This window comes from Myotis myotis, unplaced genomic scaffold, assembly GCF_014108235.1.
Source record: "Myotis myotis isolate mMyoMyo1 unplaced genomic scaffold, mMyoMyo1.p scaffold_m19_p_3, whole genome shotgun sequence".
Lineage (NCBI taxonomy): Eukaryota > Metazoa > Chordata > Mammalia > Chiroptera > Vespertilionidae > Myotis > Myotis myotis.
In genome coordinates this window covers 84084964-84112632 of record NW_023416335.1, presented here as the reverse complement: position 1 = coordinate 84112632, position 27669 = coordinate 84084964, and the positions used below count along the sequence as shown (strand labels likewise).

Here is a 27669-nt window from a genome sequence, read left to right as displayed (position 1 = left end):
TATAACAGGAAAAGCATGACCTTTTGTAACTGCAGACTAAAATCACATTATGGCATCAAAAGTCAAAGTGAAATAAATTAATATTCTGAAATAGAAGACTAGGCTTTGATGCTACATTAGTATGCCCTCTAACCACTTCCCTCCATGTTAATTCTTTCTCTTAGGTATATAACTCAACAGAGAATTTTTTCACTAACATTATCATAAAAAAAAAGTGAAAAGAGAAGTGATAAGGGCTTTTGTAAAATTATCTCCCACGATCATACATATCTGAGTAGTAACATTAACATTATCCACCCTATATAAGAAACAAATAATTTATATAATAATCATTTATCTATTCTGGAGCATGTAAGCCTCAATACCATGTAAATTTCAACCTCACTTTTCAAAAAAAAAAATTAATTCAAAGAATCATTAAATGTTCAAGTGATTAAATGCCAAGTGGCTCCTACATCCAAACAAGATTAAAAATGCTTAGTAAGACATGGCCATTTTTTTTTTTTTAGAGCAGGGCTTAATATATTACATTTTACCCAATATAAAAAGGATTTATCTGATAAAACAGATAAGTCTTATTATGGATAAGTCTTATTATGGATTTAACCCCCATCTCTCATCTTTTGGCCCCTCCACCAATTCACCCAATTACAAAAGCCACCATTTATTTATCAGTAATATGGTTACTCTTTGAAACATCTACATTTATTTCAGATGACAATTTAGAGAAGTGGACAAAATCATATAATTTCAGGTACAATGAACTTAAATGTCACCTTCAACAGTAAAGAATGTCAAGTAGCTGCTTCACTTTTTAACTTAGTGTTGCTCTTTATCTTCTTCATTTTTAAGTTTCAAAAGAGGTCATAGTTCTATAAGACTTGGCCAAGAAGTGTAGGACATTGAAAAGTTCTTATTAGAAAATGTCAACAGTCTCAATTTTCTACCAGATGGACAGGAGACTCGATATAATAATGCCATGTACAGCCTGAAGAGGAGATGAAATGACTACCTTTCCGTTCTGTGCAAACAGTTACTCTGCTCTTCTAATGTCAGTGTTGCTATACTGGGTTTAGTCTCTCCAGGAGGCAAACGACCTCTGGCCTGACATTTTATTAAAACTGGACTCAGGGTGGCATGAAGGGGCATTGGATCTGAGGCAGCAGTGAGGTGGTAAGTCATGGGAAGAAGCAGCTTCTCCCCCTTTTGCGAAGGTCATGGACACTCCAAGGGTGAGAGAAGAGATAAATAGTAAATACGTAATATAGAAATACCTCTATCCCCGTTAGGATGACAGCAAAGCAAAAATAAGTATCCAAAGATGACATTTTTGCTGGAAATACCAGATTTCCCAAAAATATAAGTTAGGAATTCATAGAAGGATGAGGAAATAGATAACATTTCTTCATCTCATTGAGAAAAAAAATTATAACAAAATTAAATGAAAGCTATGGATGCTCTTGCACAAGCTTTGTATTTAGACAATACCACCCACTAAAATGACATCTTAAGTCAAAAAGTAGCTCTGTTCAATTCTGTTTAGACAAGAAGCCTTTCCATAAATTTGCTTAGTAAAATAATTCATTTTTCAAAAGAGCTTGAGTAAGCTACAGTTTACACAGAAAATATCATTGGAAAATATTGTACTACTATGATTAAAATAATAATGTGTAGCCTTTTTTGAGTGGTTTACATACTTTTTCAATAAAGCCTAAATGAACTAGGAATCAGAAGCTTTTCCCATTAAAACCTTGTGCTTTATCAAAAAAAGAACAGAACTAGCAGAACAGTTAGGACTAATCTATTAAAAAATATAACTTACAGAACTATTTAGAATTTTCTATTTAACACTTAAAGAGGCAGTACTTAAAGCATTAGAAATTTATAATGCTTCCTTAGGGTGGTTATGATTAGAGTTTCATTTTTTTAAAGGGCTATCTGTGATTGATATAAAAGATCTGTCCCCAATAAATCAGATAAAAATTTGTTAATTTTAAACGGGTAATGTGAGATCATCTCAAAGCAGAGTTTGTAGACTTAGAAAGCTTGATTGAGATCAAAGAGCTGAGTTTTAGACTTCACACTGCTTGTGGTTAATGACTTGTCTTTTATATTTTATTTTATTCATTTTAGAAAGATTGAGAAGGGGGGAAGGGAGGAAGGAGGGAGGGAGGAGGCGGGGAGAGAGAGGGGGGGAGAGGAGAGGAGAGGAGAGGGGAGGGGAGGGGAGGGGAGGGGAGGGGAGGGGAGGGGAGGGGAGGGGAGGGGAGGGGAGGGGAGGGGAGGGAGGAGAGGAGAGGAGAGGAGAGGAGAGGAGAGGAGAGGAGAGGAGAGGAGAGGAGAGGAGAGGAGAGGAGAGGAGAAGAGAGGAGAGGAGAGAAAACATCAATTAGTTGTTCCCCTTGTTGAGGCTTTCATTGGTTGATCCTTCTGTCCTGACCGGGGATTGAACCGAAACCTTGGCATATTGGGACAACACTCTAACCAACTGAGCTACCCAGCCAGGGCCAATGGCATGTCCTGTTCCTCAGATTGCCTCCCCTAGAAATACTTATTAAAGTTTAAGAAAATTTTCCTTAGCACGTGAGATAGATAACACAGCTATTCCTCTTTCTGACTTAAAAACAAACACACCAAAAACCCCCAAACAAATAAAAAGCCCAGAGTGCCCAAACAAGCAAACTGTTAACGAAGCAGTCAAACCTCCACATCTTCTATTTTCAAGTAAATGTGTATTCACTGGCTGCAGTTGAAAGGGAATATCCAAACAATTTCAAATTCCTGGATTAACTTAAGGACCCAGAACACCTGCTCCAGGGCTGGTTAGGATGCCCGATGAAGACGTCCAGGCTATGGCAGAGGTTCAGGGGACAGTCCTGAGCAGGTCGAGAGGATACTTGTGAGCCATCACAACAATTAGGGCATGGTGGGGGGGATTCCCAGAATAATTAATTGAAGAAAAGCCCACACTTTCTCAGAAGCCAAAGACACACAAAATTCCATTCTACATAAGAAACACCAATTTTATGTTTCCTCTAGACTCTAAAGGATGCACAGAACAAAGTGAGTTTGTATAGTTTTTAAAGTAATCTCTAATCTTAAGAAACTTAAAATGAAAGAATAAAGGTGGACAGACAATAAAAAGGTATTCTTCAACTTTTCTTCATTGTACAGGGATATCCCCCTGAAGTAAGAATAAGAAAATTCAGTAAGTTGGAAAATATTTCTAACTTTATTTTCTCTTAAAGCACATGTTAATATCAATGTAGGTTTCATACAATTAAAAAAACCAATGGATATACTGGAAACAGAAAAGTATTGCCTCCACACTATAAGTTGTAGTTATTTGGAAATGTGTCACATATTGTTTAAACTGAATCTTCCCCTCTTTTAACATCATGTGTTAACATGTTTAGAAAGACAGACCTTAGTAGTTTGCAGGCTGGACCTTAATTTGATTTGTTTTCTTTGAAATACTTTCCAGTCACTAATAATTTATATGGATCCTTTTTTTTTTCTTTTTTTTTATAGCACAGAAAACAAGATAGTTAAGTGATGGTAGGGACAATACTTTATTTTCTTAGTTTGAATTTTGGAAAAGCAACTGAAAATAGTTTTGGCCGTCTTTTAAAAAAAAAATTAAAAAAACAACAAAATACCATAAAAGTTTTTAAAAAGCAAAATTAGTTTTTATGTAATTTTTAATCACCTTTATGAACTCTTGTCAGTTTGGACTATAAATGAATGATGTAATTGTTTTGGCCCTTACTTTATTGAGATCCTTTAAAAGCAATGAACATTTTTCTAATTGTGATCTTATTTGACATCAAAAGATTACTAGTGCCCAGCCAGTGTGGCTCAGTGGTTGAGCATAGACGTATGAACTAGGAAGTCAGTTTGATTCCTGGTCAGGGCACATGCCTAGGTTGTGAGCTCAATCCCTAGTAGGGGGCGTGCAGGAGGCAACCAACCAATGATTCTCTCTCATCATTGATGTTTCCATCTCTCCCTCTCTTTTCCTCCATGAAATAAATAAAGACATGTATTTAAAAAAATACTACTAAGAAACCTTTTTTCATCCTTTACACCAGCGGTTCTCAACCTGTGGGTCGAGACCCCTTTGGGGGTCGAATGACCCTTTCACAGGGGTCGCCTAAGACCATCGGAAAACACATATATAATTACATATTGTTTTTGTGATTAATCATTATGCTTTAATTATGTTCAATTTGTAACAATGAAAATACATCCTGCATATCAGATATTTACATTACGATTCATAAAAGTAGCAAAATTACAGTTATGAAGTAGCAACAAAAATAATTTTATGGTTGGGGGTCACCACATCATGAGGAACTGTATTAAAGGGTCACGGCAGTAGGAAGGTTGAGAACCACTGCTTTACACCCTCCTTTCCATTTTTCATAAACTAAACTTTTATTACAGAATTTAAGTAGCAATGCCCTGTTAGTTATTATGAGAACAAGGCTACTTTTCCATGAACAACATTTATAAGCCCACAAAGGCTCAATTGTTTTAAAAACCACGTTTACTTATAAAAAAAGATTTGCAGATTTACAATCTATTTTACTATAAAAGGAAATAGATTTTTACACATAATTATTTATAAACAAAATTTATTTTTAGCCCTGGCCAGTTTGACTCAGTGGACAGATCGAGGGCCTGCAGACTGAAGGGTCCCAGGTTCGATTCCAGTCAAGGGCATGTAACCTGGTTGTAGGCTCGGTCCCCAGCCCTGGTTGGAGTGCATATGGGAGGCAACTGATTGATGTGTCTCTCTCACATCAATAATCCTCTCTTTCTGTCTCTCCCCCTCCCTTCCACTCGCTCTAAAAATCAATAGAAAAATATCCTTGGGTGAGGATTAAAAACATTTTTTTCTTTAAATTTTTAAGAAGCTCAAATTTACTGATATAAAAATATACCTCACTGAAATATACTTACTTATAAAAACATACTGCCTTTGCCATGTGAAAATCTGGTGTTTAGTTCTCTAGATTTTCTTATTAGGGCTTTTTTCTGAGCTTCATCAAACCGATGCACCTTGAGATCCTTATCACGGTCAAACGGTATTCTTTCTTGAGGCTTATTTTTATCTTCAGCAGCCTTATTCTTTAATTTTTTTTGATGAATGTCCATAAGAGATTCTGATCTTTTCGATTCCTGGAGAAAGTCAGAAGAGTAGAAATAAAAATCTTAGTTTGTATAGATTACTGACAGAATATGATAGTGAAACAAAACATTTAAGTAGTAATGGTGAACATTAAGAGGGCTATTTACAACCCCAACAGGTTTTTCCAAAGCCAAGACAGCATCTATGAAGAAAATATGTATCAGAGGCTAATTCAATTAAACCAAAATGAAGACATCTACTAACTACATGCCATACACACATAAAGAGCAAGACAGAAAGGAAACAAATGTTTATATAATAGAAAAGCATTGTGTGATGTATCAAAATTGGAGTCCAAATAAGTACAAGGGCGAGAAAGAAAGAGCAATTACATCCTCACTTGGCAGCCTGGTTAAAGCTTTATGGATGTGCTGGTCCGTGAAGCCTACAGGAGTGCGTAGGAAGGGAAGGGCACTGGCAGGCTGAAGCAAAAACAACGACGAACCAGAAAAATAACAGTGCGGAGGTGCCGCAATCCAAGGCCCATTCCCTACACAAGAGAATGTTTGTTCCTTTCAGTTTTGTTCTTTCTCTTACCTCCCTCATGTTCTTCCTTCTTAGGTGGGGCAGGTGTTCACATTTTAAGACATATATAGTGAGATGAGGTCTGAGCAAAGGCAATTGGTTTCATAAGTTAGAGATTTATTACAAATCTTACAGTAGTGATTAAAGTAAAAGACAGAATGGCCTGGATGGAAGAAGCAGAGAGTGGGATGCAGGAATAGATACAAGTAATACAGACTAGAAGCTTTCAAAGTGGGGTACATGTGTCTCTGGGGGCTACACAGAGTGGATTCCATGGGTACGAAGGCATGGATAATTTTACGGTTATCTACCCATGACTCTCAACTTCTTCTTGCAGGCTTACTTAAAATTAATTTGCCCAATAATGCGTCTTGTGAGAATGTCTCCCCTTTTGTTATAGCCTCTTCCCACTTAACAAAGGTGAGGCCTTTCAGAATCTTATTACAGAATACTGTGTAAGAGAGCAAGTCTTTAGGGCATCAAACAAAAAAATCTGAAATACTAGTATGAGTGAAACTTCCTCTAATCAAGGAAGGGCTTTGTGTCCTTTTTGTCTTAAACATATTTCTCTCAGGAGTGTAATATCCTTTTGAAATGGGTGTTTTGGCTCTTATTGGAATGTTCTGAGTTTAGATATACTGAAGAGTAGGGCCATGAAAGATAGGGCACTTTTTGCTTAACACACCATCTCTTCCAGGCCCTGCACTATCAAAGAATGTACTTGAGAGCAAAGATTCACATGAAGACAGCCCAGTGAAAGCAAAATAACAAGGCACTGGTAAGAAATTTTAAAGGTGGCAGCATCTTATTTCATGCAGAAGACAAACTCATGGTATCTACCTACCTACTTTAGAATTCAGAAGTGTTACAGGAATGATCATAAACACATCTATTTGAGTGGAAAAATGAAGTCAGACTTTCTGGCAGAAAGTAAGTCTGACTTGGCTGATTTGACAACCAGAACTGACTTTGTCAATTAGGTTATGTGGTAGTTATTTCCTATAAATAAATGAGCCCAATTTGAAGCTATAAGTCTTTAGCAGAATATATAAAAAATGCTGTATTAATAAATATTTAAGTTAGCACTATTTCCATTCTCCCAATCCTTTTTATTTCATAAATAAATCTTGGTCAAGTCTTTAGAAACAAATTGATTTGTAATTCAAGTACTTTCCAGTCCTCCCTCCCTCCTTTCCATTTCAGAGAGAAAGGGAAAAAGAGAGATAGAAACATCAATGATGAGAGAGAATCATTGATTGGCTGTCTCCTACATACCCCACACTGGGGATCGAGCCCCCAACCTGGGCATGTGCCCTGACCTGGAATCGAACTGTGACTTCCTGGTTCATAGGTCAATGCGTCAACCACGGAGTTTTTCATTTTTAATAAAATAGGTAAAAAATTCAAATGATGCTAAAAAAAAAAAAAAAAAAGCACGGAGAAACAGCTAACAACTTAAGGTCCAAATTCAGAAAACGTGGGTTGCAATGATGGTCCTGCTGTTTTCAACACTGGTGACCTTAGGCAAGTAATTTAAGCCCTCAGTGTCTCAGCTGTAAAATGGCAGTAATCCTATAAGGCAGTCCTTGGATTACATCGGACTCGACCTACATCGTATCATGGTTATGTCGCCATCTTCCATTTATTTATATTAAAAAAAAAGTCCCATCATTTCGATGTATGTACATATGTGCTTTATGTTTTTTATTATTTATTTCCCACAAGTAAAGGTCAGGAATTGTTATCTTTTAATTTTTTTTACTGTTTCACTTCATTACTGCTGTGTATGTGTTCCATGTGAGTGATGTAGGTGCTTATGTAAATGGGTTCTGACTTATGGCGAAAATCACCTTACGTCGCACTGAGGAATGGATCTCTGACAAACCCGAGGACCTACTGTATAATAAAAGGCTAATATGCAAATACACCGAATGGCAGAAGGACCAGTCGCTATGATGTGCACTGACCACCAGGGGGCAGACGCTCAATGCAGGAGCTGTCCCCTGGTGGTCAGTGCACCCCTGTCACTCAGCCAGAAGCCAGGCTCACAGCTGGGAAGCACAGCTGCGGTGGTGGGAGCTCTCCCGCCTCCACTGCAGGTGGGCATTAAGGAGCGAGGGGTCCTGGACTGAGAGAGGGATCCCGAACTGTGACATGGCACATGCTGGGCTGAGGGGACCGCCCCCTCACCCCCCAGTGCACTAGTGTCATGCACCGGGCCTCTAGTAATAATAATGATTTTAAAATATTTGGATGAGAGAGGAGTTAAATGATCTAAAGAATACAAAGGATTTAGTACAGTGTTGGGCACATAAGAATCTCCCAATAAATATTAAGTGCTAGATTTACTGAGAATTTACTATATTGTAATCCTCACAATATCTCTGTAAATTAAATGTTATTATTCCCATTATACAGATTTGGAAAGAGAAAATGAGAAAATAAACTAATGGAATCAATGTGAAAAAAAATTGAAGTTGGCCTGGCTGGCGTGGCACAATGGTTGAGCATTGATGTATGAATCAGGAGGTCACAGTTCCATTCTAGGTCAGGGCATGTGCCCAGGTTGTGGGCTTGTTCCCCAGTGTGGGGTGTGCAGGAGGCAGCCGATCAATGATTCTCTCTCATCATTGATATCTCTATCTCTCTCTCCCTCTTCCTTCCTCTCTGAAGTCAATAAAAATATATTTTAAAAAATAATAAATAAAGCCCCCCCCCCCCAAAAAAAAACAACCCAAAAACCACAAATGAATAGCTCTGGCTGACGTGGCTTAATTACTTGAGCTTTGTCCCATGCATTAAAAGATAGTGGGTTAGATTCCTGGTCAGGGTACATATCCAGGCTGCAGGATTGATTCCTGGTTGGGGCATGCAGGAGGCAACCAATCGATGTTTCTCTCTCACTTTGATGGTTCTCTGACTTCAATGTTTTTCTCTGTTTCTCTCTCTCTTCCTCCATCTCTCTCCTTAATAAACAAAACAAAACAAAATAAAAAAAACAAATGAAAAACACATTTGATGCTGAAACCTGTGTTTATCTAGTAGTAGGTAACTTTCATCTAAAGACCAGAAACTAACTGGGGAAAAAGTCTTTCATTAAGAGATTAAATTTACATTTTACTTTTTTACATTTAATAATTATTCATCAAAATTTGCAATATGTTTACATTGTTTTGATTAACTGAAATTATAACTTACTCCAGAAGTAAAAAAGTGCAAACATTTAAAGACAGAGACAGAAAATTAAAAAAAACAACTTTCAATTTATGTATATATATATTTGTTGCAGTAAAATAGGACTTATCAGATATAATTATAAAGCTAAATTAGGATAAAATTCTGTGGCAGGAGAAAAATAAAATGATGAATTCAAGGAGAAAAAAGGATGAAATAAAATTTCCAACTGTTAGGAATTTCTTGTTTGTATATATATTTTAATAGATAATGATAAATATTGAATTGCAATGGTATGTAGATTCCACTTTTAACATTTAATAGAGCAATATAATATGCTATAAATTCATGGTAACTATTGAAACTTAGTTAATGAAAAATTTTAGATGTCAAGTAAAATGTTTCTTTTAGGGGATACCAAGCAGAAACACTTGAAGACCTGATTAATTGAACAGAAATAGATTCCTGCCCTGGCCAGTGTAGCTCAGTTGGTTGAGAGTCCTCCCGTGCACTGAAAGGTTACTGGTTCGATTTGCAGCCAGGGCACATGTCCAGGTTGCAAACTCCATCCCCAGTGGGTGTGGAGGGGCATGCAGGAGGGAGCTGATTTTTGTTCTTCTCTCACATTTATATTTCTCTCTCTAAAAAAATCAATAAATATATATTTTTTAAAAAAGAAATAGGTTCCTGAGCCCCACCATAGTAATTTAGTGAATGATAATTGTCAACTGTAGGTCACAGAAACCTGTGCTTTTAAAAACCACCCAGGTTCTTATTCAGGGTAACCATCAGATGTACAACCCACTGTGTAGATCATTCTTTCTGGCAGAGAATGACAACACAAAAGAGAAGTGGAGTAGGGTTAATTCTAGGATGGGGAACTATAATGCCGTATAAATATAATTGTATGTAAATGCAAAGAAATTATACTATAAAAATTTGAACTTTAAGCACTATTTCTCCACATTTTCCTCTTTCCCCATTAATGAGAAAATAATCATTCATTAATTATACAACAATGATGGAGGTGTCGAGATAGGCTATCAAGAGTTGGAAGGGAAAGGCCTGAGATATTTTTTAAACAGCTGGAGAAAACAGAGAACAAAGTTTGGAGGAGATGAGAGAAAAATGAAGTTGTAGAGGCCCTACTTTACCTAGAACAGTGGTTCTCAACCTGTGGGTCGCGACCCCTTTGGCAGTCGAACGACCCTTTCACAGGGGTCGCCAAAGACCATCCTGCATATCAGATATTTACATTACGATTCATAACAGTAGCAACATTACAGTTATGAAGTAGCAACGAAAATAATTTTATGGTTGGGTCACAACATGAGGAACTGTATTTAAAGGGCCAGAAGGTTGAGAACCACTGACCTAGAGCCCCTACTGAGAAACAGGATGAGCAAAACTGTACAAAAGGTAACAAAAAGCCAACAAAAATGGGGAAATAAAGATGGCAGGTTTTAATTAACTGATCCACTATGCAGACATTTCCCAACATACGATGTTTCAATTTATGCTTTTTCGACTTTATGGTGCGAAAGTGATATGCATAATTAATTATGCGAGATATTGAACACTTTATTATAAAACAAGCTTTGTGTTAGATTATTTTGCCAATTATATGTGAATGTAAGTGTTCTGAGCATGTTTAAGGTATGGTAGGCTAAGTTGTGATGTTTAATAGGTTAGGTATATTAAATGCATTTTTGACTTAATGGTATTTTCAACCTATGATGGGTTTATTGTGATGTAACCCCAGAGAAAGTCAAGGAGCATCTGCTTTAGTAAATTAAGTATCAATGAAGACAGGGAATAGATCAAACCACTGGACTATTATAGCCAATTCAAACAATTCAAGGTCTCAAATTTGTCATATCGTTTCGGATGTACTGTCTAGATTAGCATCATCTGTACACTGTGACACACATTGACCAAACTACTGCTAGAATCATAAAAAAACAATGAAAAACACCTAGAAGAGTCAATTCACTAAAAATCACATTGAAAGCCAGTTCATGTAGAGACTAATTTGCTGATTTACCTGATTTAATCGTTTAACAAAAATGCATGTTTTATAAAGCTTTATAAAAGCCAGGGCAATTTATGTTAAATGGGACAGTGTTACAGTAGCTTTTAAAAATTCATGCTAAGATCCTAGTTTGTTTTTTGTCTGTTTAATGGTAATATTTTAAATAGTGCTTGATTTATCAAAACTAAGAATTATAAGGTGGTTTAGTCTTAAGACTATTACTATTTTGAACAGCACATCTCACAAGTAACCAAAATTTCAGTATGAGATTAAAACCCTAATTTTCTGATGCATTTTAAAGTCAATTGCACACATCACTACATGTACCCTAAGTACTTCACCAACCATTTCATTAGCTAGAGTTCAATATTTGTTTACAAGCTTTTCTTTTAAGGTAAGTTTATACACAATGAAATGCACAAATCTTAAATTACATTTACTTAGTTTTAGAATTTAAACTCCTATCAAGATGTGGAACAATCCCATCACCCCAGGAAGCTCCGTATGCTCCTTTTTACTCAGTCACACATTTCCACTCCAACAACCACTATTGTGATTTTTTTTTTTTCCACCATAGATTCATTTTGCTTGTTCTAGAGCTTCACATTAATGGAATCATGGAGGATGGACTTGTGTAGGAAGTCATTTTTCACTAAGCACGAGGACTTTGAGATTTAACCACATTGTCATTTGTAATTTGTTCCTTTTTTTGTTTTTCATTGTATACAGTTTGGTTTTTCTTTCTCTTTGATGGGCACCTGGGATACTCACAAATTTAGCTATTATGAATAACATGTCTATGAGTATTCTGTATAAGTCTTTTCTTGAAGCTACTATGAATAAAGCATGTTCAAGTCTTCATGTGGACATGTTTTCATCTGTCTTAGATGCCTAGGATGGAGTTGCAGGATCATAAGGTAGGTGTATGCTTAGTTTTATAAAAATGCCCATTTGGAAAAAGGCATGGCTTGTGGATTTTCAGTTATTCTTCTTTTATAACATATCTCAATATGGCTATAAATTTTGGCCAAAAGTACCACTTTATATTGCATCCCACATATTTGTACTTTTGTATCATTCAGGTATAGATATTTTCTAAATTCCATTAATCATGTCTTCTTTGATGCAAAGTTTAAATTTTGAATTTTTCTAATTTCTTGTTGTAAAAGACTTTTAAGTTATTTGAATTTTAACTTAAATTCTGTGTGGTCAGAGAAGACGGCTTGAATGATTGTGACTTTCAATTTTCTTGAGACAATGACTTTTGAGTTCATCGGTTTTCATATATGCTCCATGGCAGTTGAGTTTTTGGTCAGTTTCCAAAAATGTTTCCTGTGTGCTTAAGCTTCACTGTCTACAGATGTCCAATAAATCATTCTCATTATATTTTTAATGTTTATGGGACTTTTTGTTAACTAATATCTTAGAAACAGAAGGTAATTTCCCTGAACACCTGAATACCTTCCAGGGGCCAATGGGCTAAGTGACTGACATTTATTCTTTGAGCTGGAACACCATTTTTCTTTCTTCTCTTGAGTAAGAGAATGTAACAAAATGATGATATGCCAAATGAATACTGACCATTCAGTTTATAAATTTAGATTGAACCATATTTTAAAAACATCTTTCTCCCATATTTAAATCTTTGCATAAAATACTGCAAATCTGCTTATAATTAAAAAATATATGAATTGAGGTTCTCTAGGAGTTAGTAGGGCTTTTACTTCCTGATCATGTGCTACTGAACTCTAGGAATTGAATTTCTTATATATGACTTAAGTGAAAAAGTTAACTAAGAATATTCCAAAAAGGATTTTACATAAATATATATACAACAGAGTTCAGACATGTAAAAGGAAGACAAACAAGCAAAAGAAAAAACGAGGAGCATTAAAAGATAGAAAAAAGTTAAAGGTTATATATTTTATTCTGACTTACATTGTATGAGGACACCTGCTCAGCCAATCTCTTTTCCCTTCCTGACAATATATGTTCTTCATCTTTCTTATTGAATGACTTCCTTGCTTCTTTTGTCTCCTGAGGAATGAACACAGATAACACATTACTGAACCATATAATTAACAGAAAGTAAAAAAGAAATACTACTATTTTCACTCAGACTGAATAATCAGAGACTACACTAAACCAGGCTTGTTGAACCTCTTTCCATTAGAAATGTGAATATACTCGGTAAGATTTCTATTTGTAGTCTAAGATTTTCTTGAAAACTTAGAAAAAACAAAAAACACCACAACTCTATCAACTAACTGGAAGAATCACCTATTTCCTGAACTCAGACATGAGTCTGACAAACAATGATGAAATGTAAAAGATGAAATAAGGCTTAAAAAGAAATCTTGTATTATATTTTCAAAACTTGGAAAATCACTCTTGAGGAAACAAATTTAAAAATAAAATAAAAGGTGTACAGACTGGAAAAGAAAAATAAAACCATATTCACAGATGACAAACCGTCTAGGTAGAAAACCCCAAGGAATAAACAGAAAAACTGGAACTAGTAAGCAAGTACAGCAAAGCTGTAGGACACAAGGCCAATATACAAAACACACCAACAATGATTAATTGGAGTTCAAAATTAAGACAACCATTTATCATAGCACACACACAAAAATAAAGTTTGTACTTAGATACATTTCCAACAAATTTTAGTTAGAAAAAATAAACAATTAGCAACCATTTTTCAAAGCATACTTTTATACTGTTGCTATTTGCTTATGAAAACCAATGAGGCTCTTATACAATTTTTATCTTATTAATGGACTAAAACAACATTTTATTTAATAAAGTAGGTTAAAAACACAGAAATAGTTCAATTCTTACTTTTCCATAAAACATTTCCCAGAAAACATATACTTCTAATTGTAAATATTCAGAAAAAAATGATGTTATGGTAGATGGATATAAAAACCTGACCATTTAAGAGTTAATAGATATAGTCAAGACTGGGAGGTGAGAATATAACAGATCTTATTTAATTAACTTATGCATCACCCTTCCACTTCTTCCTAAGGAGCAATTTTACTTTTTTTAGGTAATGTCAGCAAAGTGAATGTGATAGGGGAGATGGCATGCTGCGGAACCAAATATAAAAAAGTAAGATGAAGTGAAGAGACCCTATTAAAAAGGAAGTTAAAAAAAGGGAAAGGACTAAGATCTGTTACAAAAATAAAAAATTGGTCATGAACTTTACACAGGATCAAAAATATCAGGAAACAAATAGCTTTGTGATAATATATAGTTTGTTCCACAAATACATATAATTCTGTGGTACTATCTGCTATAATATAGTACCACATAAAGTTTGAAGGGTATTATATACCTTTAATAGTCCAATGTAAACATAGAACAACACATCTTCAGCCCTGAAAAGAATGACCAGATCTAAACAACTCAAGTCACTGGGCATATAATCACTTATGTTCAGATTGTATTGCCTAGTCCAGGGGTGGGCAACCTTTTTGTGAGTGCGTGCCAAAACCAGCAAAATCTCCGACTCAAAATTCTTCTGCGTGCCAACCCTAATTTTTTGAGAACATGTTACGCCTACTTGATATCTCTTAAGGTGTACGTATGTTAGGAACCTTGAAGAAATAATAAAATTCATTCGAGTGACAAAAACACAGTATATGATGATGAAAAATACATTGATTTTTTAATGTATACATGTACACTGATAGTCCGACAGAAAACTTTATGACTCCGTTTGATATTATCAGTGGGACTTTTGCTGCTGCATCACTGATGACAGAGATTTTACATCAGGTTTATATTTCGTGACCTTCAGAGATATGCACGAGCTACTACTTTCATCTGTCAGGCTATTCCTATTACGAGACTTAACAAAATTCATCACTGAGAACAAAGATTCACAAGCGTATGTGTATGAATCCAAAACACTGGTGGGATCTAGGAAGGCAGGGAGAGTTAAGGCAGAGGCATAGAAATTGCTCTTCCCCTCCCTCGTCAATCCATGTCTAAGATCTTTAAGATAACTTGTTATGTAAAATTATTTATTTATCTAAGATGCACCTACACTGAATTTATCTGAAAAATAAAAAATAAAAAAGTTGATATTAAGAAAAAATTGTAAATGGAAGATTATAAGAGAGGGTTTTGCGTGCCAGCAAAAGTTACTGGTGTGCCATGTTTGGCACGCGTGCCAGGGGTTGTCCACCCCTGGTCTAGTTTCTATTGACTCCATTTTCCTGTGATATTTTCCTCTGAAGACTCCCTGCATATCTGGCTATAGGCTAGACACCTACTAATCTACAATGAGGAACAGAAGGACAGAAAAGTGCATAAATAAATGTAGGCACAAGTAAAAAGTCCGTGTAAGCAAGGGAGTTAATTATATTTTTGGAGATAATCATAAAGGCTAAATTAGAAAAACACCAACATTATTTTTATAAGAGACCAGGTAAGAAAGATTACTGGTAGGTGGGCCTTCCAGCACCAGTCATTCAGGTGTCGCTCACGTCTACACCACATTTTTTGCTGCCTCTTCTGCCCCCATGTGTGTTGGTGCACCTCACCTTACTATTACAACTCTCAGATTCTCTTTAATCTTCAGGGCAATAGAGAACTTATGATGCTGCCACATGTTCAGGGTAGGGTGCTAAAATGTTGAGACTTCAACATATTATCCACATTTTAAGAATAACACTATTTCACAACCAATTTATAATTACACTGTAACACAATTTATAGTTACAGAATGAAAATACGAATCCTCATAAGTCTAGGTACTAATGAACAAGATAAACAGAGTGAGGGGAATGAACTAATAAGTCAGAACTGATAAAGCTATAATCATAAGGTGCTAATTAGTAGAATATTTAAGATTTGAATGGGGTAGCTTAAGGGCATTAAAACCTTTGGATGAAGTAAATTTAAGGAGGACATTGGTTCAACTCCTAATTTACAATTGAGTATTTCATAATAAGCAGAAAAGATTCAAGAGAAGAAAAATGTAAGATAATAATGTATTTTATGCATACTTTTTTGGGTATATATTTTGTAAATTATTTAATGTATTGATAAAAGTGCTTCTTTTTTATTGAGGTATAATTGACATAACATTATATTAGTTTCAGGTGTATAATGTAATGATTCGATATTTGCATATATTACAAAATGATCGCCACAATAAATGTAGTTAACATCCGTCACTATACAGTTACAAATTTTTTTCCCCTTGTGATAAGAACTTTCAAGATCCAGTCTCCCAGCTACTTTCAAATATGCAGCACAGTATTATTAACTATTGTCACCATGCTATACCTTACATCTCCAGAACTTACTCGTTTTATAACTGGAAATTGGTAGCTTTGACCCCTTCACCTATTTGTCCGCCCCCTACCTCAAGCAACTACCAATCTGCTCTCTAGATCCATGAGCTTGGCTTTTCTGCTTATTTTGTTGTATTTAGCACTATTAATGCAAGTGTGTGGTTCTTGCCTATCTTGATAGTAACAAGAGTTTTATGCATCATTTATCTAGGTTAATCTGTGACTCTGTTCTCCCCCCCCAAGATATTTTAAAAGATACCTTGTAATGGAAATAGTTTGATGCTGTATAAGGACCAGTTTTAGAGTTTCTAACTCTAAGAACTTGGAGTTAGAAAAGTCTAGAATGGAATTATATTCATCACTTACCAGCATTGTAATTCAAGAAACACTGACCTCATAGAGGTTAGTTTCTCCTATAAAATTAAGTCAATAAACTCATGTCTCAGAGTTTTCTAGAGATTTAAATGATACAATTTATTGGGAAATGGTAAGCAAATGATGTCACTTTCCTTCCTTCCAACTTTCCTTCAAAGGCGAAATCTGTATTTTCCCTTCGGAATCATAACTTTTGAAATAGTACCGTTAAATAATTCTGCCTTATGCCTTTTCAAAATAGAGCCAACACGGACAGAAATATATGAAAAACCACTTTCACCTTGGCTTTCCTTTCCCTGTCAGCTGGAGTATCTGTCCACACTGATCGATCTCCAGATTTGGTGTCTGTTCTTCTCTTAAAAGTTCTGGGCCCAAGACCAAAGTCTTTCAATTCCGGAGGAAGCTCAGTCATCCAGGACTCCCTTGTAATTGGTTTAGCTGAATCCTTTAAGAGAAACAAAAAGAACTGATGTTTTTATCATTATTTTACCAATTTTTAAAATCTAATTTATTGTTCTTTTGACTTTATCTTTTGCCATACTCAAATGTTTCAGTAGGCAAATTTTCCAGTCTTTTCCTTTTATAGTTTTGGACTACCCAGCTCCTAAATTTTCTTTATTTGTATACATACAGACCTGTACATATACAGGGTGGGGCAAAAGTAGAGGGACAGTTTTTTGTATGGAAAATAATAGAATACATAATATTACAACCCCTGACAGGTGGTTAGAGCATTGGCCCATTAACTGAAGGTTGCAAGTTCGATTCCTGGTCAAGCGTATGTACCTGGGTTGCAGGTTTAATTCAGGCCCTGGTTGGGGTGCTTACAGGAGGCATCCAATTGATATGTTTCTCTCACATTGATGTTTCTCTCTTTGTCTCTCTCTCTCTCTCTCTCTACCTCTCTCACCCTCCTTCCCTTCCACTTTCAAAAAATCAATGGAAAAAATATCCTCAGGTGAGGATTAACAACAACAACAACAACAGAATAAACTAGCCCTGGCTGGGTGGCTCAACTGGTTGGAGCACTGTCCTGTGCAATGAAAGGGGGTGGGTTCAATCCCCAGCTGGGGAGGCAACTGATTGATGTTTCTCTCACATCGATGTTTTTCTCTCTCCCTAAATATCAATAAACATATTCTCGAGTGAGGATTAACAAAAAAAAGAATGAACCATATTTTGCATATTCACCACTGTAAATCTACTTTTGCCCTACCCTGTATATGTATTTTTTAATGTCTATGTTTAAAATTTAGATTTTTAATTTAGTTAGCCTGTTTTTCAGAGTAGAGTATATTTAAAACTTACATCATCTCCTTTAATCAGTTTTTCTTTCATTCTCTGGGCTCTTTTATCAAACTCTGCTGTTACACTATAGTTAAGTGGTCCTTTTGCAGGCATTGGTCCAACAATGTCCTCATCTTCACTGCTATCTGTTTCCTTTTGAAATAAGACATCTTTAAACCAAGAGGTTATAGAATATAATCCCAAATTACTTAAAATTTAATTGATATAATTACTTAGAGACAATAAAACAAAAAAGCAAACAATACATTGTCCAACACACTAAACTGAAAATGTGAAGCCAGAATCATAAACCCAAACCCAATCTAGGTTTTAAGTCATTCTGTTATTTTGGATGGGTTAATTTTTAAAAAACAAAAATAGGTGAGTTATTTATTCAGAAATACAATGGAAAATATGTACCCTACTGGTTTATATTTTGTGCTGTAGAGTTAGGCAAACCAAGTTTCAAGGCCTCAATTTGCCTATGACCTCAGGCCTGTAATTTGACATTTCTAGGCTTGTTTTGTCATTCAGATGGGGATTAAAACAGCTTCAACTAATAACTACTCTGTTGCTAAGAGAACACTAGTTTTGTTCATCCTCTTTGAAACCATGCTCCTCTCAGGAAACTGGGATCTTCTCTAATTCCTGAGGGAAAATGTTGATAATTCTAAGTCAAACACATTGGTTTTATTTCTCTTGACCACTTGACCAAAGAAATGTGAGAAGCGGTCTATGGGAAACCTTGGAAGGCTTCCCTCCCCAGTACTGAAGGGCCTCGGGTTCAATTCCTGATCAAGGACACATACCTCGGCTGCAGGCTCGATCCCCAGTGCAAGAGGCAACCAATCGATGTGTCTCTCTTACATTGATATTTCTCTCTCTTTCTCTCCCTCTCTACTTGTCTCCCCCTCCCTCCCTTACATTCTCTCTAAATATCAGTGGGAAAAATATCCTTGGATGAGGATTAACAACAAAATAAAATAAAAAGTAAAAAAGGGATACAGGACAATGGCCATTCCCCTTCTATGTCTGGACATTGCCATCTGCATGTGAATCTTAGTACTCTGGCAGTCTTGATATATAAGGGGTCAGCCTAAGGCAGTGATGGAGAACCTTTTGAGCTCGGCGTGTCAGCATTTTGAAAAACCCTAACTTAACTCTGGTGCCGGGTCACATACAGAAATTTTTTGATATTTGCAACCATAGTAAAACAAAGATTTATATTTTTGATATTTATTTTATATATTTAAATGCCATTTAACAAAGAAAAATCAACCAAAAAAATGAGTTCGCATGTCACCTCTGACACACGTGTCATAGGTTCGCCATCACTGGCCTAAGGGGGGTTAACTGTAGATGATAGAGAAGGTGGAAAAAAAATCAATGATCTCATTAAGCTGTTGAATTAACAAACCCTCCCCGAGACTGGTCTGGCTCAGTGGATAGAGCGTCGGCTTGCAGACTGAAGGGTCCCAGGTTCGATTCCGGTCAAGGGCATGTACCTTGGTTGCGGGCACATCCCCAGTGGGGAGATGTGCAGGAGGCAGCTGGTCGATGTTTCTCTCTCATCGATGTTTCTAACTCTCTATCTCTCTCCTTTCCTCTCTGTAAAAACTCAATAAAATATAAAAAAAAAAAAAAAAAAAGAATTAACAAACCCTGGAATGACCCTACCCCTAGACCTCTTATTATGTATGAAACACTTTTTCCTTATTTTGAGAACATAGATTATATACCAACCTGGAAATTATCAAAACCCATTTGCCAACTATATAAATTAAGACAATTCCATTGTGAGTTGAATTTTCTGTTATTTGCAGCTAAAAGCATTCTAGCTGACATACTATCCCCTAGGATTGTTTTTCGGATTAACTTTAATTCATGCTGTTATGCAAATATAAGTAAATTATGCACATATGAATTTATATTGTACTTTGCAGTGTCTGGTTTGTGGCAAGGGCTCAACAAATGTTAACCATTATTATTATTATTATTATGTATGCCTTAATTGGGGGTATATGTTATGAATGAGAGACTAAGAGAAGCCTCTCTTTGAGGAAATATGAAAACAGAAAAAGGAGGGAAATTCCAAAGCAAAGAATTCAGAACCAAGATTATCTTGAACAGGTATGCTATGGTGTCATCTCTAAAACTACTGTGGCCCTCTGCTGTGTAACTGTGTTTCACTGCTCTGTATGAATTCTCTCAATGTTACTAGCATCTGTGGATTTCCCTTTCTTTAAGCTCAGCAGTGTATTAATTTTGTTGCAATCTTATTTTCCCCCAGCACTCCTTTGTGATGTGGCTGGGAAAGCTTAGCCTGAACCTGTGAGAGCTCAGCCTTCCATTTGGCTAGAATCCTACCTCTGATAATTTATTCCTATATTTAAGCACCTTGTTAGAAAGGATTCCCATACTCAGTGTAAATTCTTCATGAGTAGTGGAGGTGGTAATAATACTAATACTAATATTAATAGTAATAATAATAATTATTATAAATTAAATACCCACTGTTCTAATTTATCCTTACAACAACTCTATAAGATAATGACCTGTATGCTACCAATAAGAAAACTAAGCTCAGCCAGGATTCAAAGCTCTTGCCTACCTCTCTCCCTTAACTCTTTCCTCATTCTCTCCACTCTAACCATACTAATTGTTTTTAAATAATTCTTTATTGTTGAAAGTATTATGTATGTCCCCTTTTTCTCCCCATTGACCCCCTCCAGGCCCCCTCTCGGTCTCTCCCCTATAATAAATTTTTTAAAACCCTTTCTCCCTCTCCGTACTTTTTTTGCTTTCAAATAAGCTATCTGTACTCGCTGGACCAATCTTTCCTGTCCTTCTTGCTAAGCTAGTTCCTACTCATCCGTCTTCAGTTTAGACATTTTCTCAGAGAAAAAGACTTCCTCATTTCTTCAGATTAGATTTCCCTGTCATGGTGCCACTATATTTTGTCTCACCTTTTGAATCACTCATATTAGGCAGTATTTGTTTACTGTATATATTCCCCATTACACTAAGCAATGAGAGCAGGGACTGTGTCTGACTTATTCATTCAGCAAATACTTCGAATGTCTACTAGAGATAAGACAAAAATCTCTGTCCTCAATGGACTCATATTCTCACAAGGAGAAGTTAATAATAAACAAAAAGAAGCAGTAAAGTAAATGGTATCTTAGGTAGTGATAAATACTATGGAGAAAATTAAAGGAGGGAAGGGGATAGAAGTAAAGGGAAAAGGAGTTAGCAATTTTAAATTAGGAGGTCAGAAATAACCTCTCTTAGGTGACAGTCCAGCAAAAAACTGAGGGAAAACAAAGATATCTAGGGAAGACCATTTTGGAGAGACTTAGCAGGTATAAAGGCTCAGGGGTAGATGCCTACCTGTTTATTTGAGAAGGTATGGCAAGGAGCCCAGTGTGGTCAGACCAAAATAGAGAGAAAGTCAAGGAGCTAATGGAGGCCAGATTGTAAAGGGCCCTGTAAGGACTTTGGGTTTATGCAGAGGAAGAACAATTTATGGTCCTGAGTGTGTGACATGATCTGACTTTGTTTCATGCAGGCAACTCTAGTTGCTGCATTGAGAAGAGGTAATTGAGGAATAAGGGCTAAAGCATGAAAACCAATAAAAGAGGTGAAATATGATGTTGATTTGGACCAGGGTGGTAACAGAAGTGGCTGGATTCTGAATGACTTTGTAGGTAGGAACAAAATAATTTGTTGACAGATTAATTTCTGTGACTATATGCTTGACACACTGTAGGAGCTCTATAACGTTGTTGAAAGAATGAATAAATGATTCTGAAGTTCATGATCTTAACCACTGCATAGTATTTCCTTTAATAACAACCTCAGTGTAACTGCTGAATACTCAGTAAAGATAAACATACAGGAAGCCACACGGAATAGCAGAATGAACAGGTGATTTAAAGGCTTAAGAACTGGGGCTTTAATAAGAAAAAATGTGCAATCTTGTGTATATTAGCCAATTTTTCTGGTTTCTAGCATCTGTAAGATGTGATCATATCTATTTCATAACATCTATTTCATAACAACATAGAGAAGATATATCCATATGAGTAACATGCATTAAAAATTATAAAGCACTGTACAAATCTCAGCTTGTGTTGAAGATCTGGCTTCCAACAAGAGAACAGTCTTCACTCTCGACTCCAAAATCACTTGATCTATCTTTTCATAAAATTACTTATCCGCCAGTGCCTTTGCTATATACAGGTACCAGAGCTAGGTAGGAGAGAGTTAATTCCAAGGTAAAGATCATTATTTAAAAATTCCTCAGCTTTCTCTGTTCTGGGTCAGATCACATTGATTCCTTACATTTTTCATCATGTTCTATTTTCTAGCACTCTGAAGCTTCCTTTCAAGGATTATCATGAAAATGTAATACCCTTCCAACATTACATATTATTTTTCTAATAGAATCTCAGGTCTTATAATTGATTTATCTACCTATGCTATAATCCTCAATTAATCTTAATATGACTGTCTTACATCACATTTGAGTCAAATAACTGTAGTCATTACTCTTATTTAAAAATTATGTAAAGTCTTGAGTTTGTTACAGCTTATCCTTTAAACAAAAATTTTCCAAACCTTAGAGTTGAAATATAATGGTTCTTGGTGTCCTGGATCATCTCTGCCTTTGTCACTTTTCTGTGCAGATTTAATAAAACCAGGTGGTAATGCAGGACCTATTATAGGCCTGAAAAATAAAATGTACCTTTATCATTTTCCCCTGACTTTAAAAAGCAGTTGTCAGAATAAAATTCACAAAAATGATAAAAAGCCAGAAAATGAAAAATGTTGATGAGAATTTTATTTAACACTAGAGGCCTGGCTCATGACATTCGTGCACTGGGTGGGGTGGGGTGGGGGTCCCTCAGCCTGACCTGCACCTCTCAAATCTGGGAGTTTCTGTCTGTCTTTGCAATCATATGAGTGAATTGTCTGAGACCCCAACTCACTTTGGTTTGTTGCTCACAGAATAATAGAGGCATTTTTTTTTCTTTGCTTCATTGGTGGAGATTTACTGGAAGTTTTAGGATATCTAGCCTTTAATTTTTCCTAGACACTCTGATTTTACTTATGTCTCTCACCTTTGCTTTCCCTCCATCCCCCCCACCCCCCCAACAACAGTAACTTGCTCCAGGCTCACTTTGCTCTAGTGTCTAGGACAGGGATGGCGAACCTTTTGAGCTCGGCATGTCAGCATTTTGAAAAACCCTAACTTAACTCTGGTGCTGTGTCACATATAGAAATTTTTTGATATTTGCAACCATAGTAAAACAAAGACTTATATTTATTTTATATATTAAATGCCATTTAACAAAGAAAAATCAACCAAAAAAATGAGTTCGCGTGTCACCTCTGACACGTGTGTCATAGGTTCGCCATCACTGGTCTAGGAGATCCGTCTGCCACCAGAACTACGATTCCCAGCATTCCTGGTGCTCCCCGCGATCTTGGTTTTCCCTTCCTGCTCTGTCTCTGTTCCATGGCCTCCCACTCTGCCAAGCTCTCACTCTCTGCTATCCGTCTGGTGGCTTGGGGAGGCAATTTCCCTAAGCCGCTCCACTCTCCACCGCCTGTCACGCTCTGCTCTCCACCTGGCGCCTGTGTATGCAAATTACCCGCCATCTGTGTTGGGTTAATTTGCATACTCACTCCTGATTGGCTGGTGAGCGTAGCAGAGGGATGATAAATTTACATGTTTCTCTTTTATTATATAGGATATTTTTATTTAGAATTTAGAATTTTCCCACTTAATATAAAAAAATCTAATTTTTGCATTTTTATTTCTATTTCTTAGTCAATGGTTAGATACTAAATCTGTAATTCTCAATCTTTATGGCAGTGGCGTATACCCACTTCCTAAAAGAACTATCTATATAGGTATACTAGACGCCCGTTGCAGGAAGATTCCTGCAAGAATAGGGCTTTGTTCCCATCTCTGCCGCCCCTACCCCGCCTGTCTCTGCTGTTCCTACCCTGCCCGTCTCTGCCGCTGCTCTCCCGCCCGACTCTTCCGCTTCTCTCCCACCTGTCTCCACTACCTCGGCTCTGTAGCTTGGCTTCCTTCTACGGTGTCCTCAGTCTTTGCTCCCAGCTGGTACATACAAATTAGCTGCCATCTTTGTTGGCAGTTAATTTGCATATCACGCTGATTAGCCAATGGGAGGCGTAGCAAAGGTACAGTCAATTACTATGTTCGTCTATTATTAGATAGGATAATAGCCTAAGCCAGTGGTCGGCAAACTGCGGCTCGGCAAACCACGGCTCGCAAGCCATATGTGGCTCTTTGGCCCCTTGAATGTGGCTCTTCCACAAAATACCGACTTCTGCGCATGGGCCACGGAGTTTCAATCGCACTGTACATGCGCACCCGCATGTGGTATTTTGTGGAAGAGCCACACTGAAGGGGCCAAAGAGCTGCATGTGGCTCACGAGCCGCGGTTTGCCGACCATGGGCCTAAGCGACTGGCCAACCAGCCAACTGGCTGATCGGCCGGTAGCTATGATGCGCACTGACCACCAAGGGGCAGCCGTTCAACGCAGGAGCTGCCAAGCTGAGGTCACTTGGCAGCGGCGGTTGTGGGTTCTCGGGTGACGCACCTGGAACCAGAGAGGAGGGAGCCTGATTCCGATTCTGGGGTGCGTCACTGAGAACTGCCCTCTCACAATCCGGGACCCCTCGGGGGATGTGGGAGAGCCGGTTTTGGCCTGATCCCCACAGGCCAGGAACCAGGGACCCCACTGGTGCACCGGGCCTCTAGTTTTAAATAAAAATGGTAATTAAAAAGAGTTATTATTATGGACTAAAGCTTATGAGGATGTTTTTCTATTTTGTGCCATGGTTTTCAGTTTTAATATTCACTGTCCACTGAAAAATACATTAGGGGCATTATAATTATAGTCCAAACTTCTGAAGTATAAACTGAGTTTGAAGGACATGTATAGCACATGCACACAACAGATGTTAGTAACTTAGGTTACACGTATCAAAAATCTAAGCCTTGTCCTCACTAATTTAAAAATGATGTGAAGTGTACAGAAAGAGTGCATTTGAGAAAAAGGAAAAGGTGCTGTGCTGACCACATTCCACCAGTGTAACTTTGTTTCCATAAAGTAACTTTGCCAGATATGTCACTCCATTTTCTAGGTGAGCAAAATAATGCTCAAAGGCAACACACCCTAAGTGGCAGAGCTGAAGTTTGAACCCTGGACCACTTAATGAAAAGTTCATTTTCTTTTAAACTGTCCTATTGCCATATACTGAGGGAACAACCATCAGTCCAGAAGGGAGAACTGCCCAGCTTCTGGGTCTTAAAAAGAGAATACTTTGTATAGAGGAAAAATAAAAGACATTTTCTACTCTTGTTCATACTTTCAAATTTCTTTATCCTTTCTTTCATACCAATGTCTTTTTCCAGAGATGTCACTGAGCCATTATTACGAAGCAAGATGGTGAAATCCTAAGCTGAATTTTCCAGGTTGCACTGTGCTCAATGAGAGCCTCCCAGACAAGCTCCCTGGCAGAGGAAAAACAGTACTGACAATCAGGTCTGGGTTCTGATCCTAGCCATTTCATAACCTCTTGTCTTGGTGCATAAAATCTCTTTGAGCCAAAACAATTTTGTATATAAAAAACAGGGAAGTTTGGCACTGTTAGAAAGATCAAATTAGTTATCAAAAGATATAAGGAAGTACTCCATGGATTTTTTTCTGAGTACAATTATTAGCAATTAAGGCTTAATTCTATGGCCTCAGGGAATCTGTAAAGAGAAAATTACTGGCATATGAAATCTTAAAATATAGTAAAAGAATATAATCATGACATGTTATGGTTGTATAAAAGGTTTCTGCCTACATTATATGCTACCACCTATTTATATTTTTTTCATTTTTTTTTTTCTCAGTGTCAGGCCGTGAACCATCCAGGTGCCCACGGCCAGGACGCTGGGCGTAGGCGAGCCTCTCTGCTCTCTGCCACCTAATGACGCAGGCGTGACACGGCAGCCACACCTGCAACGCCTCTAGGGGCAGTCACCTATTTATTTTACACATGTATTTTATGACTGCCAAAATATAATTCTCAAAAAAGATACTGCTATACATCTAATAATTTATTTTCCTAAAAGAAATATTGTATTCTCAGCAATTTTTCTATAACAGGACAGATAAGATATTTTAGGCTTTGAGGGCCACATTTGGGTCTCGGCTGTATATTTGTGTTTGTTTTTTAATGGCTCTTTAAAGATCATTCTTAGCTTGGGGGCCATACAAAAACAGACAGTAGATTGTCTATCCCTGTATTTCTGAAAACAAGGAGCTGACAAATGTGATGATAAACTCTGAATATAATATGTACAACAGGCTTTTTTTTTTAACTTGCTCTTATATTGGTTTATAGTATTATGAATTATAAACAATTTGGTGTGCGATTTCATATTTAGTATTTCAAAATTTTGCAATTCCAAGACAGGAATCAATATTTACTATGCGCTTACTCTGTGCCAGGCACCATATAAGATACACACACGTATGTGTATGTATATATAGACGTGAAATGAAAAAGTCTGGGTTAGAAGTGAAATACCAAAATTCTAGGCCCCAGGTCTACCACTTACTGTGTGTGCAACCTTATCTATTTACAAAAGGGGGAAAGAAGGATAATGTTCCACTCAGCCTACCACAAAACACTTGTGTATCAAATAAGAGATGAGGAGGTTCTATAAACTATGAAAGTGTCATAAACATGTAAATAATTATAGAAAATTTTATTATAATTATTTAAAAGATTACTTCAAAGTTTGTTTAAATAATTATTTGTATTATATGAATTTCAAATATTATAAAAACATGTAAGTAAAAAACAATCACAGAAAACTCTTTAATGAACTACCATGCACCAGTTAAAATATTTAGAAAAGACTGGCCTGAAATATTATGCATTATCACCTTGGAGGAGAATCATCCTGCTTTTTAAATCCAGGAGGAAGGGCTGGTCCAAAAAATCCTTCATCATCATCATCATCATCTTGATTTCTCCTCTGTTTTCTGGAAGCATAGTAGTGTAACTTTATGCATATGTCAAACATTTTTTTCACAAGAATTTTAGTTTTTAACTTCAAATAGTTGTATAAATACTGAAAAAATTAATCTTGCCAAATTAAAAAAACCCACACACACAAATACCACAGTAAGTCGTCTACTAATCTTTTCCTGGAATTTACTTTTGGCCTAAGAGGGTTAAGAAATTGGTTACTTTTTTACAGCAGTAATATATCAATTTCCTATATTTTCTGTGGTGTTAAAGATTCCACTCACGAAGTTTCTAATAGTAGTCTGTTTGCTAGATGTTTCTGAGCAATAAGTTTATGACTTTAGCTTTTAATCTCATTTAAGGAAAAGTTTTATGCTGCTATTTCTGTCTCATACATTGCATAAGTAATTTTAAAAGAATAAATCCTATGGTTTATTTAGAATACTTAGTCACTTTAATAACACCTTAAAGACAAATTCTATAAGAATTTTATTGAAATTCTAGATATCTCCACATCTATATAGTAAAATAAAAAAAACCTCCACATCTATATAGAAAAATAAAAAAATGGTGCTACTATTTTAGTACTACTAAAGTAAATTTATTTGTAAAAGGTATAGCTCACGAGGAAATGCCACAGGAAATGATCTCTTCCTGTGTTGTATAAATGCAGAGTGCTATCCCCCTTACTAGCTATCTGTTC

The 27669-nt window shown here is 36.5% G+C and overlaps 1 protein-coding gene and 1 non-coding gene across 6 annotated transcripts in view; both read right to left on the bottom strand.

The window, feature by feature from the left end:
- Positions 1 to 27669, bottom strand: part of GPALPP1 (GPALPP motifs containing 1) — a 35493-nt gene that overhangs the window by 2810 nt on the left and 5014 nt on the right. For 3 of the 5 annotated variants that reach the window (XM_036297617.1, XM_036297615.1, XM_036297614.1), the window contains exons 3-8: positions 26882 to 26980; positions 22517 to 22625; positions 17918 to 18049; positions 16890 to 17054; positions 12864 to 12962; positions 4966 to 5184 (exon numbers count right to left, since the gene is read on the bottom strand). In XM_036297617.1, coding sequence (XP_036153510.1) covers positions 4966 to 5184; positions 12864 to 12962; positions 16890 to 17054; positions 17918 to 18049; positions 22517 to 22625; positions 26882 to 26980 — 823 coding nt within the window. Of the gene's footprint in view, positions 1 to 3005; positions 3185 to 4810; positions 4851 to 4965; positions 5185 to 12863; positions 12963 to 16889; positions 17055 to 17917; positions 18050 to 22516; positions 22626 to 26881; positions 26981 to 27669 lie in introns of those variants that run through there. The other 2 variants (XM_036297613.1, XM_036297616.1) reach the window with 2 other exon arrangements.
- LOC118652368 lies at positions 25838 to 25967 on the bottom strand. Its single transcript, XR_004966605.1, has one exon. It is a non-coding gene; the product is annotated as a small nucleolar RNA SNORA17 (small nucleolar RNA).